General features: G+C 40.2%; 1 protein-coding gene across 14 annotated transcripts in view; it reads right to left on the bottom strand.

The window, feature by feature from the left end:
• Wdpcp (WD repeat containing planar cell polarity effector) overlaps positions 1–22,352 on the bottom strand; it is a 297,030-nt gene that overhangs the window by 112,046 nt on the left and 162,632 nt on the right. For all 14 annotated transcript variants that reach the window (XR_006076324.2, XR_013042835.1, XR_013042834.1 and 11 more), the window contains one exon: positions 1,904–1,967. Coding sequence is in view for 10 of the 14 variants with exons in the window: in XM_076546057.1 (XP_076402172.1) it covers positions 1,904–1,967 (64 nt within the window). In the remaining 4 variants the exon portion in view is untranslated. The remainder of the gene's footprint in view (positions 1–1,903; positions 1,968–22,352) is intronic.

Below are 22,352 nucleotides of genomic sequence, written 5' to 3'. Positions count from 1 at the left end.
AGAATATAGGCTATAAACCTCTGGCCAGATGAAATTTAAACACTAAGAATCAATCTATACGAAAACATGATAAATTCTTTTAGATAATTTCAATATCAACTCTCAAATGTACAAAAAGTACACAGTACTTTCATAAACTTAAACAGAGCTCTGAGGCCTCAACACTTTGTATTTTGAGATCCCTTAAAATAGACCTTGGCTAAAGGCAATGTCTTAGATGAGGAGTGAAGATGTGCACTCCGAATAACGTCTGTACTTTTCCAAACTGAGTCGAGTCAGCCTCTCCTCTATTTTAACCCATCAGGAGAAAATCTCTTGGATTAAGGAGATTTGAAGGAACACAAAGACTTTCTCTAAATTCGTACTGGGTTAAACAGATTAAAATGCTGAAACAAATACAAAAATAGTTTAGAAGGTGGTTTTGATAATTATATTTATTAATTAATAAAGGAATAAACTACAGAATACAATATTCTTAGAGAAATTTTGCCCAGCAAAAAACATCACAATTCTAATCGTAGTTCTTACCTGCCCCCCGCCCCGCTCCAATGGAACTCTCACTACAAAACAAGAAATACAGGCCATGCCTGGTGGCCAGTGCCTTTAATCTCAGCACTGAGGTGGTCTAGAGTGAGTTCTAGGCCAGCCAGAGCTACATCCTGAGACCCTGTAGAAGGAGGAGGAAGAGGAGTGGGAAGGACTGGGGCACTGGGAGAGGAAGGGGAGCGTGGAGGGCGATACACCTCCACTGGAATACTAAGCCGCAGAGGTGGGATGACAGAGAGAAGAAAGGTCAGTCAGGTGGGAATCAGAGCTCTGACATGGTGCTGTCTGCGGCAGACTGTGGAGAAACCGGTAAACCTGTCAGTGTACTGACACGCCTGCCCAAGTGGAGGGCGAAGTGAAGACGGGAAAGACAGTGGCTATCCTTTCGAAAGCAACTGCTATTTTTTCATGATTAATGTATGTACAATTGATTTGAAAATATGAAATTTGAATTTTGTCATCTGTAATTCAGAATTTTAATACAAGATTCACTTGAAACACAAATGACCTAAGGAAACAACAACACTTAGACAGTATCTTCATGGTATAAAAGAACAGTAAAAACCCGTGTCTTACTGTTTCATTGATAACAATAGAATTGCCACTTCATTCATCTGACCTCACAGGGTGAAAGTTCTCATAAGACAGGAGGCAGGGTGGTGGTGGTGGGGTATGTGGGAGGGACATCGGAGGGTTTGGAGGGAGGAAAAGGAAGAGAGAAGTGTAACTAAGTTAAAATCTCAAAAACAAACAGACAGACAGGAACCTGACAGTGGGCACAGTGTCTGTAAGAAGCTGGGCAATGTCACCCCGGGGCAAGTGACAAACAGCAGGGCACGAGCGTGGCGTGGCGGACTCACCACCTGTAGATTCACTTTCCTCTCTAGTTCTGCCAAAACACAAGTAAAGCGTTCATGATTTCTTACTTCTCGCTGAAGCTGAGGGACCAGTAGTACGTCCAGATCTCTGAGACACATTTCCCCCTGTTGCCTGGCCTCTGTAGCTGCAAGCTTGCTCAGAGCATGGATTAGAAAGACATTTAAACTTAATAGATGGAAAGGTGTCAATCCTGCACATCAAGGTTCATGGGGAGAAAAGTTCAAGAATTATAAATGCTTTGAAAACATAAAAGATCCTTTGGCCCTGGCAAGGAAAATGTCACCAAGTCAAAAGATACTAGATAGCTATGACCAGCTTCACGAAGGCCGTGCTGAGAGCCACGGTGGCATTAACAATGCCTTCCCTCCATGTGTCTAAGGCCACAAATGACACTCATCCCTTTGAATGGTCACAAAAGCTGACAACTTACTCAACCTTAGAACTGAAAGCACAAAAGTCATCTCTGGGAATGACTTACCATAAACAGGTCACGAGCACCAATGTCAACAGCTAAGAGAAAGGCCTTTTCAAATCTCTGGTACCTGTGATAAAGGGGGAAATGTGTTAGCTGTGAACAAAGCTATATACAAGAGAAAAGTGGTTTGTTTTATGTATTTATTTGATATTATATCCATTCTTCTGATGGGGAAGTACTTTCCAAAACAAAGGGTGTGGCCCACAAGGATTTTCTGACATATGACATGTTCTTACACTGGGGAGGAGCTGAGCACAGAGGCCTGGGAGATCGTGAATGTGACTTCTGGACAAGTGGAAGTCAAAAGAGGCATCACCAAATGTGGGGAGATGAAAACGGACAGGAATTCCTCATAATTTTCATTTTATTTGGTTTTTTTTTAAGAGAAACTTGTGGGGATATAAAGAATATAGCAGGATAAGAGTAATTGACACATTACAACTGCACCTCTGTTTCTTAGATAAAAGTTGAGAAATCAAATCTCATATTATTATAAAATGTCACATTTCTAAGTCTTAAAAAATTCTCAGCTAACTTGAAAGAATAAAACAAATTATTTCTAATTTTAAAACAGATATTACTTTGTGCTCTTTTCAAATGATCATATTTCTTTTCAGAATTTTCTATTTTGTTGTTGTTTTTCTTTTCAAGGCAGGGTTTCTCTGTGTAGCCCTGGCCATCCTGGACTTTGCTCTGTAGACCAGGCTGGCCTCGAATTCAGCCTGCCTCTGCCTCACGAGTGCTGGGATTTAAAGGCGTGTGCCACCATCGCTGGGCTAGAATTTTCTTCACAAAAGTTTTATTGTGGGCTAAGACATGAAAGAACAAACTTGATTTTAAAAAGTGAAGTGCCTCTACATAAAGTTTAAGAGCTCAAGAGAAAAGCACGTTGCAAACACTTCAAACAGGTTTGGGGCACACAAACTTGTCCTTTGTTTTGTCTGAATGTTGATAGAACTCATCAAAACAGCTTGTAGACTGCTCACCATTGTGTTTTATATTGTAAAATCCAGTGGTAAAAAAGACAGTGACATTTTAAATTAGAAAATAAGTACTAAAAACAGATAGCACACATTCCATTTGCAAGGTAACTAACTTAATATTAGATAGGAGCTGTTAGGTTCTGGAGCATGTTCCATATTAGGCTTGATGTCTTGGGATGGCCATCCACCCTCCCCTACCCACTTCTTACTAGGAATTCAAGTAATTTGCCCAAATCTCTCCTAGCTATAGGTCCTGTGGCAATTTTGTGTGTGTTTGTGGAAAAGGGATTTATCGTAAAGGAAGCATGCTGTCTCCTATGTACGAAGAACAGAAAGCGTTGGTGTGGGAGAGCTTGTTCATGCCCTTGCCTCTGTTTCGCACGGTCCACTATGCTGCAGTGCTGACTGCCCTGTGACATTTCAGCAGCGGTAGCCATGCACTTCAAATGATTTAAAGTCTGACTGTACAAGCCACATCTAACCCCATAAATTGCCCCTCCTGAAATCGCCAGCCTTGGTTCTTCCCTTTCCTTCATTCCTTGTTTCCCATTTTTGTAGCCTGATTTTTGTCTGTCTCCTTTAGAAGTTGGTATTCTATAGTCTTTAATTTCTATACTTACTCCAGTCTCAATAATCATATCAATGACTCACAAATTTACATCTCTAAGATCCATTTCTCTGCTGATAGCCAAATTCTTTATTTCTAGGAACCTCAAAGTTAATATGTCTAACATGTATAGTGTAATATCACTTTGGCAAACATACTTAGGAAACATTGAAATTAGAGGAAGCAATAAAACAAATGTCATTTGAAGCCCATTCCTTTGAACAATGGATATACACTAAAAAAAATCAAAATAAACCCAAAGGAGTCCTTATTCTAACAGAGACCCTTGCACACCCATGTTTATTGTAGCTCTTTTCAGTAACAGCAAGAAAATGCAGTCAGCTTATATGACCGTCAGCCAGTGGATAGTGAAAATGTGGTACATTTATAGCTGAAGTTTTCCTATGTCCTGGCCTGCCAGCAGTCAGGACAAATCTTTCCCACAAGCGTCCCCCAAGTAAACACACAGAGACGTATATTACTTATAAACTGTATGGCCGTGGAAGGCTTCTTGCTATCTGTTCTTATATCTTAACCATTTCTATTAATCTATAACTTGCCAAATGGCTCGTGGCTTACTGGTATCTTATATCATGCTTCTCCTCATGGCGGCTGGCAGCGTCTTCTGACTCAGCCTTCTCTTCTCTCCTTGTCCTGCCTACACTATCCTTCCTGCCTGGCTACTGGCCAATTTCAGCATTTTATTTATCAATCAATCATAGCAACATATATTCACAACATACAGGACATCCCACAGCACTTCCCCTTTTCTGTTTTTTTCAAAAAGGAAGGTTTTAACTTTAACATAGTAAAATTACATATAACAAAACAATTATAAAGCAAGAATTACAGTTACAATATCTAGTCTATTTATAATATCTAGTCTATTTGTATTTGGCAGAATTAAAGAAGATATCCTATCTATTCTATATTTGTGAATCTAAGGTTTTATATCCAACTTATCTTTTATCATGACTAAGGAAATTATAACTATCTAGTCTTCAACTACATCAAAGACCTCAGAAGGATATAATATTATCTGAGAAACGGGAGAAGGACACAAGCAACTTTCAGGAGTATTGAGAGAGTAGACAGAGACAGCTGGCAGCCTGGACAGTCATCCAAAGTCCTGTAAAGTTGGGGCATCTGTTTTTAGCCCACAGGCCTAGAGTCTCTCAGTCACTTTTTTCTGTGTCCTGTAGAATGTCTGGCAGTTTCCTTTGTGAAACAGGAACCTGAAGGACCATTTTGTCAAGCAAAGTTTAGTGGTCATCTTTCTATGGGTCCTGCATGTCCAGTCGATCAAGCAGTATAGGCAAGAACAGTTTCTTGCCCACTATTTTTGCCAAGAAGAAGATAAACTCCATATGGAGTGTCTTCAATGCCCACCCTCCTCTATGAAGTAAATCAGTGCTGCCAGGAGCAGACGTGTCTCACTGTCTAGAAAGTCTAAATTTTTAAAAATATTTTGAATGTCATATTCTGTAGGTCTTTGAAGTGTTTGAAAATTACCTACCTAATTGAATTATATCTATATATACCTAGAAAACATGACTATAAGTTTGACTATCATAGAAGACTAATTATTAATCTGTATTTCTTAGTTATCCATTACAATCTAAATGAGTTACATAAACATAATATCTTAAACAAGAGTAGAAATATATATATTATATTTATATATAAATATAAAATATTATAAAATAAAATATATATTTCAAATATATATATTTTGTTCTTATATATATATAAAAACAAAACCAACTTTAAATTTGCATCAATAAACTAAAATCTATACCAATGTAAAGCCTTTTAAACAAGTTGCTCTTTAAAAGTAGGTTTAATAATCTACCCTTTCACCCTATCATTATCTATACTGTCCCCTTTTTTCTTTAGAAAGAGATTACATTTATAAGCAACCTGTTTTAAATAAAAATATTGGTTTTTCTCTGTCCCACACCAGAGGGCTCTTCTGATATAAGACAAAAGAATCTCTCAATTTTTTTTTTAGCAATATGCTTGGGTTTAGAGAAGGAGTGAGCCAATTCCATCTTCAAAGCCAGCTTGGTATATTTGGGAATTTGGGCGTAGCTTCTCATACTAGTTCCTGCTGGATGAGGGCGCTGTATTCTTATGGGGACATAATGAAAATTTTAGAATTATGGAGTAGTCCATTAGGCTGTATTCTCTGAGCCAGTTGCCTTGAAACTGTTCTAGATGTTGGATCATTTGGGCCATAGTGTCATTGGAGACAAGGGGTCTTGACAGGTCAAACCTGATGTATCTTAATCTGGAACAAATCCATAGCCTCTGGCTTTCTGTGAAAACAAAAGCAGAGCCTCCTTTCCAAAGCAACATATCCTTATATGTGGGAGCCCATTCTCGGGTTCCTCGTGGCTTTACCCAGCAGGTCCGAATAGAGGATGATAAGGACCACGGGCCTGAATGCAGGTGTCTGAGATGGTCTGCACTTGGCTGTGCTGGGGGAGGAGGTCTTTCGCTCCACCCCCTTGGCGTCTCTATAAAAACCCTGGGCCAGAGACAGTCGGGGCCCGTTGGAATAGGTTCCAGGTCCTCTCGAGGCTATCCTTTATTTTCTATCTGTCTATCTCCGTGATATTCTCCGCAATAAATCCTTCTATCTAATATTTCCTGCTGATTGCACTCAAGAAAACTCTGGGGAACTGTGGGGGTGGTGGGTAAACGCCCCATGCTTATATCCAAATTTTGAAGTCAAGGTATCTTTAAAATATACATATTGGCTTAAACTAAAATATACATATTAGCTTTTACAATCAAATGTCTTTCTGCAGCTAAAATTCCCAAAGACAACACAATCCAGATTCTCTGTGTAATATTCATCTTTACGTGGTTTATTTTTTATATTACCTTTACTGTCTCTTTAAAGACTTTATTTTTTTAAAAACTATTTTTTATATAACTGCATATTTTTTTCATCTATGAATAAAAATGAAATTTATAGGAAAATGGATGGAACTAGAAAACATATTATGTGAGGCAACCCAAGTCCTTAAAGACAAGAACTGCATGTTATCTCTCATATGTAAAGCCTGGCATGGAATTATTGTTTATTGTGTGCATGCATATACATATGGTATATACGTAACTGCAGGTACCAGTGCCCATGTGTGCACTCAGAGCATCCTTATCCTCCTTTGTCTCTCCATCTTAGTTCATTGAGACAGGGTCTCTCACCAAACCTGGAGTCCACTATTTCGGCTAGGCAGGTGGCCAACAAGATCTAGTGATCTGCTTACCTCTGCTGTCTTTTTTCACTCTTCCCCTCACCTGGCCCCAGCAATGGGGTACATGTCGGGAAGCTTGGTTTCTTGTGTTTCTATTGTTCATGCTGAGATCTGAACTCAAGTCTTCATGCTTGTGCAGAAAGCACTGTTACCCACTGAGCCACTTCCCTATACCTGGTGCACACACGCGCATGTGTGTATGTGTGTGCGCGTGTGCTAGAGTGATGGACGGGAGGGGGAAATTATGTAAATACAGAACTCAAGAAATTCTAAAAAAAAAATAAATCTCCATCATTTTAGTCATAATAGTGGGTATGTTATAGTCTTGTGTTACAGTTTGATTTGCATTTCCCCAGTGACTTGTGGTGCTGAGCATTTTGTATATTTGTTTGCTACCTGGGTGTTTTTAATTGTTATGTAGCATTACATTGAATGCTGAATCCATGGGTTTTTCTATGCCGATATATTTGTAATTCTGTTCTTACACACAAACACACTTATTTGTTTCTAACCAACTGCCTCTTTACCATTATAGAATGCCCTTCTTAAGTGTCTAATAATAAATTTTGCCTTAATGACCATTTTTATTATATTTTTAAAAGACAATATAATATTCCATTAAGTATCTTTCTTCTTAGTTTTCTGTTTCCTAAATGCTTTTGGTGTTTCTCCTGCTTTCTCTATTAGAAAGCCTTTAGCTGAGACAGCAGCGGGTGTTGTTTGTATTTGTTTTGGTGCGTGCGTGTGCGTGTGCGTGTGCGTGTGTGTGTGTGTGTGTGTGTGTGTGTGTGTGTGTAGAATATACACATTCAAGTGGGTACATGTACACAGGCATGTGTAGACACATCAAGCACTTTCCCGACTGAGCTATCTAACTCTAGACCTGTCTTCATATGCTCCTGTAGGTACTCTTGGGAATATTGTTCTAACCTGGGGCTGTGAAACAATCCAAATGTCTGTATCAGCCCCTACACAAACCACTAGAATGGTCAAAATATATAACCATTGTTTTTGTTGTTTTGTTTTTGTTTTTGTTTGTTTGTTTGTTTTTTGAGACAGGGTTTCTTTGTGTAGCTTTGAAGCCTGTCCTGGAACTTGCTCTGTAGACCAGGCTAGCCTTGAACTCACAGAGATCCAATTGCCTCTGCCTCCAAGTTCTGGGACTAAAGGTGTGTGCCACCACCACCAGGCACAACCATGGTTTTAAAGCAAGGTCTTTCATGACCCTCTGGCGCCTGCCAGCCATATGAGGATTGCAGACCTCTGACTGCCCCCACAGACCCTATTATACTGAGGAATGAGGAACCACAGGGAAGGAAGCAGTAAATATCACAATGCCTTCCTACCACAATTCAGCAGCCTCTGTCTTCATTAAGCATTGCCTTGACTGCTGTAAGAATTCTAAAAAAGGTTGTTCAATCAGTTTTTGCCCATTTAATGGGTACTTCAATTCTGTGAGTAATTCCTGGAGTTTCTTCCTATTTTTCATGACAGGACTACTCGCACTTCTATTTATAAATGCCTGTTTTCCTAATAAGACCTTATTTTCTACAAGCTGTTCCCAGGCAATGGTTGATGATTCCTGAGTAGACAAATATTAAAGCTGTCCTGTTTCTAGGTGACTTAAGATTGACACTAAGCCAGGCGGTGGTGGCGCACGCCTTTAATCCCAGCACTCGGGAGACAGAGGCAGGAGGATCCCTGTGAGTTCGAGGCCAGCCTGGGCTACCAAGTGAGTTCCAGGAAAGGCGCAAAGCTACACAGAGAAACCCTGTCTCGAAAGAAAAAAGAAAAAAGAAAAAAAAAGATTGATACTAGATTCTTTAGATGGGTGACTTTGGCTTGATGATTTTCAGTAACCTTTCCTTAGCAATATGCTACATAATTGTAGAATATTGTAAATGGTGGGAACAACATAGGGGAGCAATGTCTACCAAGACAGTGGACCTAACCAATTAGTACTGGGTTGTATTTACCCTCAGGAAGGAATGATGGAGTGCTATACACAGTCAGTGGCTCTATGTAAGCCTCTCTGGTAGCTTACAAAGGTCATTCTTCATTTGAATGGCAGGGACAGTTAAAGTGGAACAGCTAATAGAGGTATCAGGACTTAAAGGCAGTACAAAGGCGGTTCTGCTGGGATCCTGAAATAAGGGAAGGGTACATCTGGCTGGCACACTGCTCCTGAGGCGCCCAAACTGCACGGTTCTTGAATGTGAGCCAACATTTCTGTGCGCCAAGATCCTGTAGAGACCTTTGCCTACAATACAACATGTACTCCTCATGCCCATTAGAACATGCCTCCAGTACTCTCCTGGCTGCCAGACTGATAACCTGGGGTCTATATCAGTACAATGAGCTAGGGACATGCTGAACCCAGTAAGGTAAAGGACTATATATCCACAGAGTTGTAATTAGGCAGTGTGTACCACAGGAGCACTCCTTAGAATGAATTCTGAGCATGTTTTAACATGGGAGCTGGAACAGAAAACTGATTAACAATTCAGTGACATGAAAAGGGTTATTTAACAGGATACAGAACTTTTCACTCTATCAATGACCCCAAAAGATGGAATAACTCATAGAGGGCTAGGAAAAACAGGGACCAATACTCAATGAGGTAGAAGTGTCTGAGTTGTCACAGCAAACCACAAAAGAAAAAAAGTAGAGGGTAGAATAAGGAAAGGATGGGCATATTGCTGTGGTGGTAATCTAATTGTACTGAAATGTGATTTTGATTGTATGTTAATAAATAAAGTTGCCAGGGGGTCAGAGCTATTAGAGCCATAGCAAGAGTGTGGCGGTGGTGGCACACGCCTTTAATCCCATAGATCTCTGTGTGTTCAGAGATACAGCCAGCATTGGAGACATATGCCTTTAAGACCTAGGGGGCTGTACATTCAGACAGTGACGAGGTAGTCACGTGTTTGGGTTTACAACCAATGAGAAGGCAGAACAAAATACTATAAATAGACGAACAGATAGGAAATAGGTCTCTTTGGGGAAGCTGGGACACCGCAGGCGGAAGGGTGAGATTTTAGCTCTGAGCTCTGACCTCTCGGCTTTCTCTTTTACATTGTTTCTGTGTTTCTTATTTAATAAGACGGTCGGTTACATCAATATATTGCTGCCACAGGGTGAGCTGTAGTGGTGGTGAACACAGCAGATGCCAGGGGCTTCTGGTCTTGCCCCATCTTAGTTGATATGAAATAGCCTAGCTATACTCTACACCTGTATGGAAAAACGGATGTTAGCTGCCAAAAGGTGCCCTGGCTGTTGTGTTGGGGTCTGAAATCCACTGACACTGAGACTATCCTTGTCACAGGCTGCTTCCAGCCAATGGATGATGGACCAGGGCTGCTAAGGCAGGTCCATTCCCAGAAGATATGGAACCCATCACCATTCCTTGACCAATGAATGCAAACATAGCTTTAGATTTCAGCTAAAGACTTGGGGGACTCTTGTGCAAGTTCTGAAGTTGTTTCTTTATGCAGCATCCACCTGGCATGTATAGAAATCTACAATTTCTCACTTCCCCAAAGCAAACAACTCAAAAAATGGGCACACCGTATGACTTCTCTTTCCCGTTTTCCGGTCTAAACGGCATGTCTAGTCAAAAATTGTGTTCTTATAGTCCATGGTTCTTGAAAATTATCAATTTCACTTTTTCTGCAGAATTAATTACAGGTACCAAATGTTTTCTAGTAATTGTCATTAGATACAATACCCTGGAAAGATAGTAGAAGCAGGCCATCTGATTTCTCCATACAACTAAAGAGTCTGCATAGGCCTCAGTCTTTAGAAGGACTTCAGTGGAAATAATATCCCTTGATTGCAATGCTTTGGGACAAGGTCTCTATAGCCCAGGTTTTTGGCCTTGAAATCAATCCTCCTGCCACAGCCTCACATGTACTGAGATTATGGGTCTATACTACCACAACCAGTTCCAATGCTCTTTAAACTCCATCACTAATGGCTTAAATGTAATTTAAAAGAGGTCATCTTCTTCACTTAGCAAGTTACGACTCATCTAAAACATTTACACTTTCCTGTGGACACCCAGATTCACCACACACTAGCTCTGGAGCTGTGTTACAGACCCCAACAAAAAACTTTGCTTCTGAGGGTATTCTCAGACTGAGCCCATGTACCTCTTATCTCCTGTCCTTGTTACATTCTGACCAAAAACCACTTGAGGAGGACAGGGTTTCTGTGGCTTATACTTCCAGCTCACAGTCCATCACTCACAGGGGACAATGAGGACAGAAACTCAAGGAAGGAACCAGGGAGGAATGCTGCTGTCTGGCTTCTGCTTGTGAGAGTATTTTTTATAGGGCTGAGGACCACCTGCCTGAGGAATGATGCTACCCAAAGTAGGTTGGGCTCTCTTGTATCAGTTAGTAGGAGAATTCTATAGACTTAGCCCTTAGCCCATAGACTAAGCTGACCCAGGCAATTCCTCAATTGAGGTTCTCCTCTCAGATGACTCTAGCTGTGGCCAGCTGACTATTAAAGCTAATCACGACCTCCCTCTCTGCCTTTTCCTCCTTGCCCCTGAATCACTTCTCCTTTTCTTTCTCTTTCCCCTTCCTCCCTTTTATGTTCATTATCCCAATACTACTTCCACAGTGTTTGAATCTTAGTAAAATACAAACATCATTCTGGCTCTTTCATCTATATTTAAACATTCACAATATCAACAAACAGCCTTCTGAATTTCTCTTGCTTATGAAGTAAGTAGTCTCTTTTGCTTACCTGCATTTGCAAGGAAACTCCACAAATATTTAAAAAGTAATGTTTAAACATTCCAATTAGAAAATAGGCAAAAACCACTCAGGAGACATTTCAACCAAAGGTATACAGATGGAAATAAACACCTGAACACAGACTCAGTCCACATCATTTAGCCATAAGGAAAATGCAAACACAAGCGTCAATGAGCTATGCCCCAAATCTGTTAGTACAGCTACGGTGAAGAACAATTAGGAGAACCTGGCTCTCTTGAGCTCTGCTGGTGGGAGGGCAAAGCACAGCCCGGGCACTGTGAAAACAACAAACATGGCAGAGGGCAGGCCCAGCAGAAGTGAGAGTCTTCACAAAACCCTGAGGCTTTGCTTTTTAAGATCTCCAAACCAGAAACAAACAAAATGCCCCTTGATGGGAAATTCCCTGATGGAAAAACTACACATTTCCAAACATTTCTTGGAGAGTCAGACTGGCAGGTTTTGTGGATAGGAAAAAAAATATTCATTAAAACATTACCAATAAAATCTTTCCCCAAACAAAGCAAATGAAAACAATCCTCAGCTCTGACTAGACCATAAGCCAAACAACAGAAGACAGGCCTGGAGTGACTTTACTCTGGGTAGTCACCAAATTTGAAGTATGGTCCAAGTCTAGAAGGTTAGGTGACACCAGCCAATGTCTTCATGGTCAACAAAAGCTAATAAAAAATGACTTTCATCCCTGCCACAAACTCTGTTCACTTTTTTTTCCTTCAGAACCATCTCAATCTTTCCAACGGAAATTGAAAACTACTTAACTTGCCATCATACCTTATTCTGAACAGTTTTTAATAGAGGATTCCCTTAGATACCCTGAAAGAGTGCCCTTCACCCTTCCCTCACAAGGCACCTTCCTCGGTCCGAACCCTTCCTACTGAGCCGCTTCTCAATACCCAGTGTCCTTCTCTGCACACAGATGGCCTGTGCTCAGCCAAGGCTTCAAGCTAACATACATGTTTATTTGAAAATGTTGGTAACGGCTCATGGCACCTGTTGTTTCTCCCTTCTTGTGCTCAAACCCCTGTGTGCTATAGCCTATCCCTTTTCAATGATTCTCTGAGCTTTCCTTCCACTCCAGTGGTAGGCCTTCCACTATGTATCAATTAACTCAACATGAAAGCCACATCCATTGAACAGAACCTATTAGGACGACTAATCAGCACAGCTGGCTCAGACATGGATCTTACAAAAAACATCTGAGCCACAATGATAAAAACCAATCATTCAGACATCATGGAACACAGTAAATCAGATATATAGCCATTCTATAGATCTTAGTAAAGTGTTTTCATGACAGGACAAGATGAAGGAAAGTGAGAGAATAATCTAGGTTAAGATTCAAAGTAACTTTAATCATCTAGGCATGTGGCCATAAGATATTAAAGCTTTTAAAGAGTAAACTACAGGTGAGTTACAGAAAATAAAATAAAATGGATAGGCAAAAATAGATGAGAATAAGTCAGAAACATTTATACACAGTGGACTAAGAAACCTTAACACTGTGGCCAAAATAGGTACTGAATAATTCATGCACAGCCTTGAATATCCATGATGCTGATGGGCCACTTATTCTGAACATGAGTTACAACCTCAGCAGTCATCAGCAAGGTAGAGTTTCTGTGACTGAGCACCATTCTCCACTCCTGGTGTATGGACACTTGATAAATAGTTGTGGAATAAATTAATGGTCTTTATTTGCCGTGGGATGTTCTGTATGGCAACTGTGTTGCTCTGATTGGTTAGTAAATAAAACACTGTGGCCAGTAGTCAGGCAGGAGGAAGTTTAGGCGGGACAAGGAGGAGAAGAATTCTGGGAAGTGGAAGGCTGAGTCAGAGACACTGCCAGCCGCCGCCATGACAAACAGCATGTGAAGATGCCAGTAAGCCACAAGCCATGTGGCAAGGTATAGATTTATAGAAATGGATTAATTTAAGATATAAGAACAGTTAGCAAGAAGCCTGGTATGGCCATACAGTTTGTAAGCAATGTAAGTCTCTGTGTTTACTTGTTTGGGTCTGAGCGGCCGTGGGACTAGCAGGAAAACTCTAGCTACATTTATTTTTATTTTTATTTGATAGGGTGTCACTATATAGTCCAGCTGGTCTAGAACTCTCTGTGAAGACCAGGCTGGCCTCAAACTCACAGAGATCCACTTGCTTCTATCTTACTAATACTGAGATTAAAGGCGTGAATCATCACTGGGCATGAATAATATTTACAAAAAAAAAAAAAAAGAAAGTCAAGAAATACTTAATTTTACTTTAAAATATTTTATAGGAATTAATAAGCTTTAATACATGCCTTTTTCTAATACTGACATGACTACACTGTTTTCTAAATGATCTTTCTGAAAAGATTATAAAATATTCAGTTTTTAACTAATTACATTACTGTTTAAAAGACAGAGTCTTGCTGTATAGCTAACATTGAAGTCATGGTAATCTCCATTCAGCCTCCTGAATCCTGGGGTTACAGGCACAAGGCAGCACACCCAGCTTCTAGTCCATCACTCTTCAGGGGCATCTGCTGGGCTCTGCATTGAAGTGGATGGAGGCTTTATTTTTTCTATTTCTCTTTCCTACAGCTTTCAATTTTATTTACATGGCTGTATTCTTACATTAACAAGGTAATTTCTTTTCTAATCCTAATTTCTAGAGTTAACATCCTTTCTTTTTGTTTGTTTCTGGGTACTGCAGTGTGTGGGCACTAGATTACTTCTATGCTTGTGGATCATAACTGTTTGATTTCTGTTTTGTGAACACAAATCACATTTACAAAAATAAGAGTGAATTATTTTGTCCTTGTCAAAAGCCAAAAGCCATCTAACTAGACATATTAACATCTAGATGTTGACTGCAATTATTTTCACTTATTTGTATATTTTTAATTCTAAAATTTTAAAGTTTTAAAAATGAAAAACAACACTAGGATTGTAAGCTAATCACAACCTTAGAGTGTTCATGCAACTGTGAAACCAAACTGGAAAATACACACAGAAGAAGCCTAGTTTTTGAGTCACAAGGCCACAGCTGCTATCAAAAATGGTTTAATTTGTGGAAGCAAAACTTTGGTTCTCATGGCTACTCATAGATTGCTCACCATGTTTCTGTGATTCTTGATTCAAATGCTCCACTTCCAAGAAAGTATTTCATTCGTTCCTTTTTCTAGTGCCATGACAAAATGCGTGGCAGTACTGAGGATGAGCGCTCGTTCTCACCAGTTGAAAAGGGGCCCAGCATTACGGTGGGGAGACATGGCCGCAGCAGGGAGAAGTGGACGTCCCCACGGCAGTGAGAGAGCCATGCCAGCAACCAGCATGCAACAGTGCTCCCCACATCCAGGGCGGGTCCCCCCGTTAAACCTCTCTGGAAAAGGCCAGCACAGCATGCCCAGAGGCATGTTTCCTAGGTGACTCTAAATCCAGTCAACTTGACAATGAAGATTACCCACCCCAGCAGCCTTCCGAGAATATAAAGAAGGCTTATTATTAGAAAACCTACAGATGAAATAACTATCCTTACGGAACAGGGATAGTGGAAGATTAAAATTTATAGATTTAAAGACTTAGCAAACGTTCAGTGAGACGGGAATTATGATTAGCATTGTGGGGAGACAAGAAATGCATAAAAACGTAAAGTGTATATGACAACAGCATCACACCAAACTATGAATGAGGAGCATCTTTTCACTGAAGTCACAAGTAAGACAAGAATCTTAACATAATTATTCACTACACAGAATTAGAGTGTAAATGTATGATGCATGATATGTAGGGGCATGATGATTATCTGTAGACAATTTTATGCCCACCTCAGAAGCCAAATTAATTACAAAATTATTAGAAATAAATTTTAAAGTTCCAGAAGAGTCACACACTATTTCTCACATACCAAGACTCACCAGTTATGAAGTTTAATTAGAAGAAAAAAACAGCAGTATTAGCAACAGATATACTACTTAGAAGGAAGGACATATGTCTGCAAAAACAAACTACAAAATTAAATGAATGAAGAGAACATGTTTTTCTTCACAGAAGAATGAAGCATACAAACATATCAGTTCTTTATAAAATTAACACACATATTTGTGTGTGTCATGGCATTCTAATCAAAAGCCTCCAAAGACTTGCTTAAAACAACACTGGAGTCCATCTGAGAAATTGAAACTATGGCACAGGAACACTCTGAAGCCTAGCTCTCTGGATCGCATCTACACTTGGGGTAGATGGAGCCAGGCCCAAGGCACACAGCTGCAGTCTACATCACTGAAGCCTTGGTTCTACATTGAGCCTGGACAACATGGCAAGCCCCCATCCGTATTAGGTTACTTCTCTGTTGCTGTGATGAGACACCAAACAGAAACAACTGGGGAGAAAGGGGTTTACTTCAGCTTATACTTCCTAGTCCACCACTGAGGGAAGCCTGTGTAGGAGCTCAAGACAGGCACCTGGAAGCAGGTACTGAAGTGGAGACCAGGGAAAATGCTGCTTACTGGCTTCTTCCTGTGTCTTGTGCAGCTTGCTTTCTTATAGAACCCAGGACCACCCTCCCGGGGCTGTCACCACCCACAGTGGGCTGAACCTCCTTCATCAATCACTTCAGGAAAATGCTCCATGGACATACCTCCAGGCCAACTTGATGAGGGCCCCATTGCCATGTAGGTCCAGTTGTGCAAAGTTGACCAGAGCGAACCAGGACACCATCTTAAAAAAAAAGTTCTAACAAATGAAACAGCTAACTGTATGGGCACAGGAATGTTGCTGTAAGTATTGGTCAGTAGGAACAAAAAGTCAAAGCAAATATATTTAACAAGGTAAGAGGATGGAGAGGTTACTTTTAATACCCTGTGTTAAGGTGTTTCCATGCCCAGAATCCATATAAAAGCCAGGTGGGCTTGGTGACCTGCCTTTTATCCCAGCTTCCTTGAGACAAGACATCCCTGGAGCAAGCTGGCTTGCCGGACTAGCTGCAAAGGCAAACATCTGATTCAGTGAGAGACCCTGCCTCAGGGGATAGGGTGGACACTGAGTGAGGAAGACATGTGATGTCAGCCTTAGGGCTCCACCTGCATACACACACACACACACACACACACACACACACACACACACACACACAGAAAACAAGAGAGAGAGAACCGTACACATATATGCATATATTACACACAAAAACCCAGCCTCAGTAACAGCAAATGACCCAGGCAGGATTTGCTACTATTTTGTTAAGAAAACTGGAAATTTAGATTACTTGTGATATGTGAAGTTTGTGGGCATGCATGCACATGAGTGCACAGATCCACCAGACGAGTTCAACTTTGTGACTGCTGTCAAAAATTGTCTCATAATTGTAAGTGTGGAATAAAAATGGGCTCAGATGTCACAAGAACATTATGAACATGACATGAGATAACTAGCTAGAGCTGGGAAAAAATGAAGCTGGATCTGTACATTATTTATTATGCTAAATTATTTTCAGAGTACTGGAGGAAGAAAATGTGAAGCATAAAGTCAGAGATGACTGAAATAAGCAGGTTACTGATTATAGAAAATTTCTATGATCTTAGAAAGATGCAAGACGGCAAGCAAGCAATCACAAAACACAGTAACATTGGTCATTTAAAACGTCTATTGAAAGAACAGTCAGAAAAATGTGCACTGAACTGAAAAATAAGTAGCAAGTGGGTTTCAAAAGTATTTGCAATGTATGAAAGATGTCAAAATCAAGAAGAAAAAGATCCCATAGCAGGAGTGGGGCTGAGGAGAGGAATTGGAAGGAAGGATCGAGGGCAACACCCGACCATCTCCTTTTCTTAAAACCTAAGAATTAAATAAAAATTTAAAAACAAACAAAAAGGTCAATATTCCAACAGAGTGAACAGAGAATCACAACATAAGCAAAGTGGGTCAATGAATTCGAAAGGATCTGCACATTTGTACTAAAGACACAAACAAGGATGCTCACAGCAACATTACAGGCAAAGCCCAAGACAAGATTTGAGAAATGAGGGAGTAAATGGCAAATTCCTGCATGTCTTTGTCCAAACTCGAAAGGCAGTCCAAATAGCAATAAATGAGTTCAACCTGAACTATAGGAGGATTTCCAGTGACTAAATGAATGTTAGCATTCCTCAGGAACTTATGAAGCGGGTTTCCTTCTACCCAAAGGAGCCATCTCCCTTACCTCTGGCAGGAGGGACATTGGCTCCCTGTGCCTATCAGCACATCAAAGCTCATCACCAGGCTCCCTCAGTGTCACAAGTACCTGTTACACATTTTGGAGTCCCTGCTAGCATCCTGCCTAGCCCTTCTCACCTCCAGCTCACCAGCTTCTCTCACTGTAGCTATTCATTCTCCCTAGAACCCTGATATTTTTGCTATGATTTATCTATGCTCTGCTCTTGCTTTAAAAAAAAAATGAATGAATGAATATCTAGCCACCAGGATAAAGGTTAACAACTGAACTGTCATTACTACCTGCTGGGAGAGGGAAAACCAGTTTTTTCCAATACAGTGACACTGGATGTATCAACCACTCCAGGACAGGCCTCACAGTCAAGAATAGTTGACCAACATAAAATGGACTCTACTGAATTCTTGTTGTTTTGTTTGTGTTTGGTTACAGTCTGGTGTCTGTTTGGTTTTGGTTTTGTTTTCTTTTGGGGTATGGTTTTGTTATTATTGTATTGGGTTTTTGCTTGCTTTTTTGAGAAAGAACTTAAAGTTGAATGGGTAGTTGGGGGAGAGGATCTAGAAGGACTTGAGGAAGGGGAAGAATATTGTCCTTTTTTAAATGGCTGCTGCCTTTTAAGCCACAGCTGTCTGAATCAGCAACTGCAGCTCCGCCGCCACCAGCAGCGGTTAGGCCGCAAGGGCCGTAGCCAGAGAGAAATCTGTTCCCTCCGCTCCAACTCTTTCAAAGCTACGACAGGGACCTAACTAAACCTGTGTCTCTCGGAAGAACTCAAGATTCAAAGGCTAAGGTGGAATTCTGCTCCTTAGAGAGCCCGAATAGCAAGTAGCTCACCTCCTCTCCTTGCTCTTCCTCCAAAAAGCCCTGGTGCTTCTCCTGGCCCCTCCTTATAAACCCTTTCTCCCCTGGCTCCTCCCTACCACTTCCTGTCAGCTAGTTGCTGATTCAGCCTCCTGACCACAGGTGAATTTTATTTAATCAAACACATGTTTGCATCACTAAACAAACACATTCCAGAGCATAAACAAAAGTAACACACCTTGAAATAATATTCTACAACAGAATATGATCAAAATATATTTAAATTTAAAAATTGTTTCAAATAATTAAAAAAATAAACATATAGTGTAAATTTAGCCTATCAGCCCACTCACTGATGCTATTATAATATCAGCATACACATTTCACAAGTATGCATGCTGTTCTGTAGAACCTAGCCCTACCATGGGTGAAGACTGAAGCTTGTCTTTCTTGTTAGATATAGCATTTGTCTTTTGATGATTACAAGTGTTTAGTTACTAATCAAAGACCTTTCTGCTAAATGAAAACATAAATTTAATGGACTAGTTTGTGGTGATATATATTTTTAATGAATACTGGAAAGCGTTTAAGAAAAAATGTTTAAAAATGTAAGGACTGTACTAGCACCTGCAACTCCAGTCCCAGGGAGTCTGACACCCTCTTCTGGCCTCCATGTGCACGAAGCACACACACGGTGTGCAGATATACATACAGTCAAAAGGTTCATTCACAGGAAATAAAAATAAATCTTTAAAAAAGAATTACCTTCATTCCTATACAGTACCCCGCAAACCCTCAGTGCTAAGATCAACTCCACTGACTTCTACTTCCGAAGAGATTGAGTCTGTGTTATAAATGACACTTGTCTCCTCTTCCTTTGGCACTCACGACACATGCTCCCAAACGGTGGGTCTCTGCTGCTATTTGTTTGTAGCAGGTGCTTGCAAACTTTCTCTGTCAAGGGCCAGAGAGTAAATACACTTTGAGGGGTACACAACCCTGTCACAACTACAGCTTGCAAGCAACCATAGGTGTTATGGAAACAAACGGGCTGGACTGCGTTCCAATGGCATTATATTACAAACCTGGGAGGCAGGTTATAGTTAGCTGACTCCTGCTTTCTATAATCGGCCCTGGCATCTGTGGTCAAGGACATGCAGTGACTTGAAATGGGGAAATACCTATTTAAATTGGGCTGGTGGAAGATTAACTAATAGCCAACTAGCACAAATTTGAATTCAGTACCTCATGGTGCTGGGAGAGGAATGATTTCCTGGGGGAATGTGTGGACCCAGTGAGTCCGCCCTGGAATGGGCATTCTACTCAGTGCCAAGTGCTACTAAATTACCTCAGAAACACAGTCTGAGGGGAAGGCACAGAGAACGGGACGATGTTCATCCTATGGACAGCGCGCCTCCACCAGACTGGCAGCGTGAGTTGTCATGATCTGTTGTACTGTGTGGCAACCACAGTTGATAACAATGTATTACATCTTTCTAATTTGCTAAAATACAAAACCCTCTGTATAGAAAAGAATAAATTGATGAGATGACAGGTATGTTAATTAACTTGATTCAATTCACACTGTTCTCTATAAATACACAGAAGTACTCTTTGTTAACTAAAAAGTCCAAAGTTTCAAAAACAAAAAACCTTTCTCCTGTAACCATGAGGAGTACTAGGGCCTAAAATCATAATCTTATCACTTCTTAGGATTGCCTTCCTTTGGGTAACAATTATTTCTTCCTAAAGGAAAGACTTAACACAGATCAACATCTTTATGTCTTTAAGAAGTTCTGACTACAGGTTTGCTAAGAGAAAATGGCCTCAGGCAAACATTAGGCAACATTTGCTCAGCAATGGCTTAATTCTGAGGAGCACCCTTAAATGACCTAAGATTCCCAATTGCCTAACACTGTCACAAGTAGGTTTCGTCATAACAAGGTTATACTTAGCACGCAGGTGATTATGGTTATGAGAGTCAGAATCAGCAGACAGCGCTGCGGTGGATGGATTTGAAGGTACACTAACTACTTTCCTGTGCGCCAATCTTCCTAACTTACTACTGACATTCTCAGTAGTGTGCACTTGGACTTGGGAAACCTAGAACTCCCTAAGTAGGTAAAGCTTATCTCAGAGACCTTATGTCTGACATTACAAATTCAAAGGAGCCAGAAACAAAAAGATTGTGGTGTCTCAGCGACCAGAGGAGCCCCAAAACTAAAAAGAAATTTCACCCCCCCAACTGTTTCTCTATTAATAGTTAAATAGCCTAAGAGTTTTTTAAAAATCGAATTAGATGTATTCATTTTCTGTGTTAAGTGTTTTGCCTGCATGCATGTCTGTGCATCACATGCATGCTTGGCTTCTCCACAGGTCAGAAGAAGGCATTGAGCCCTCTGAAACTGGAGTTACCAGTGGGTGCTGGGAACTGAACCTAGGCCCTCTGCAAGATAAACATGTACTCTTAAACACAGAGCCATCTCTCCAGCCCCTAATTCTTTTTTTAAGTTAAGTATGTGCTTTCATTTTAACGCTGTAGTTTTCAGACATCATAACTGAGCAGATAAACAAGACAGAAATGTCAGGTTTGCTTTCAGTGGCATATACCAAGGTTCTTTAAAATTCTTATGCACATGTGCGCATGTTTCTGTCTGTGTGCATGCATGTGCCCATGGAGGTCAGAAGAAGGCATCAGATCCCCAGGAGTTAAAGGGGGCTGCTAGCCACCTGATATGGATGCTGAGACCCAAACTCAAGTCCTCTAAAAGACCTGTATGCATTCTTTACCATTGCACTTTCTGTCCTGCCCCATGGGTTGGATTTTTTGTTGCTGTGATAAATATCAAAAGAGAAACAAAAGGAAGTAAGATTCATTTTGGCTCAAAATTTCAGGTTTTTCAATCCCTGGTTGGCTCTTCCCTTCTTCCTGAATTATTAGTACAAATATTAACACTAACACAAGATATACTAGCCACATTCTCTTAGAGAAATGTACAGCTATACAGCAAAGTTGACAGAATAAACATGGACCATCTGTGCTCTAGCATCATGGTACAACTGTTACCACACATCTAGCCACTTATCTGTTCTTATCTACACCAATACATTTTAATTTTTTGTGTGTAAGGGACAACACATGTATTCTTATATTCCTCTACATAAAATAATAAATACCATATTTTTATTTTTAAGCAGTAAGTCTTCTTCCTCAAAATAGCTTACTATTTTATAAGCATTTCAAAAGCACCTGCCTTTATGTCAGAATCATATTCACATCACTGTATCAGAAAACAGTAGCCTTATGTTTGAAAAGAGAATTAATTAAAATAAATCATTAACTCTATAAATCATTCTACTTTCATATTGACGAAATAAGCTTCCTATGGGGCATAGTCATGTGAAATGTTTGCTTTTTCATTTCGTCAGTCTTTACTTGTTCCTATCACAGTTTCTGTTGGTTTGGGGTGGAAAGCTCTCATTTGGTAATGTTCCCCACTAAGTGCTCTGAAGACTATTCAGTTTCACAGAGGTGGAAAGGTGAAGAACTACTTTCTAAGCATATTTCAGGCAAAGCTGCATTTATTTTTTGTAGGTGTCCTGCAGCTTAACAATTTTTATAAATAGACTATTACTTCTTTAACTTTATTAAAGTAAATACTTTATTGAATGATTGATACTATCAGGGAACATTTCTTTTTGAAACTCAGCAATTTTGAACACATACAAAGAGTTCTCAAGATATGAGAAATAATTCTTACAGTTTAAGTATGTTTGAACTTGAAAAGCTAAGAGACACAGAAAGATGTCTGGAGAATTGCT

The sequence above is a fragment of the Peromyscus maniculatus genome, chromosome 10 (assembly GCF_049852395.1).
Source record: "Peromyscus maniculatus bairdii isolate BWxNUB_F1_BW_parent chromosome 10, HU_Pman_BW_mat_3.1, whole genome shotgun sequence".
Classification (NCBI taxonomy): domain Eukaryota; kingdom Metazoa; phylum Chordata; class Mammalia; order Rodentia; family Cricetidae; genus Peromyscus; species Peromyscus maniculatus.
The sequence above is the reverse complement of the archived record's forward strand: the minus strand, read 5'-3'. Positions and strand labels throughout refer to the sequence as shown.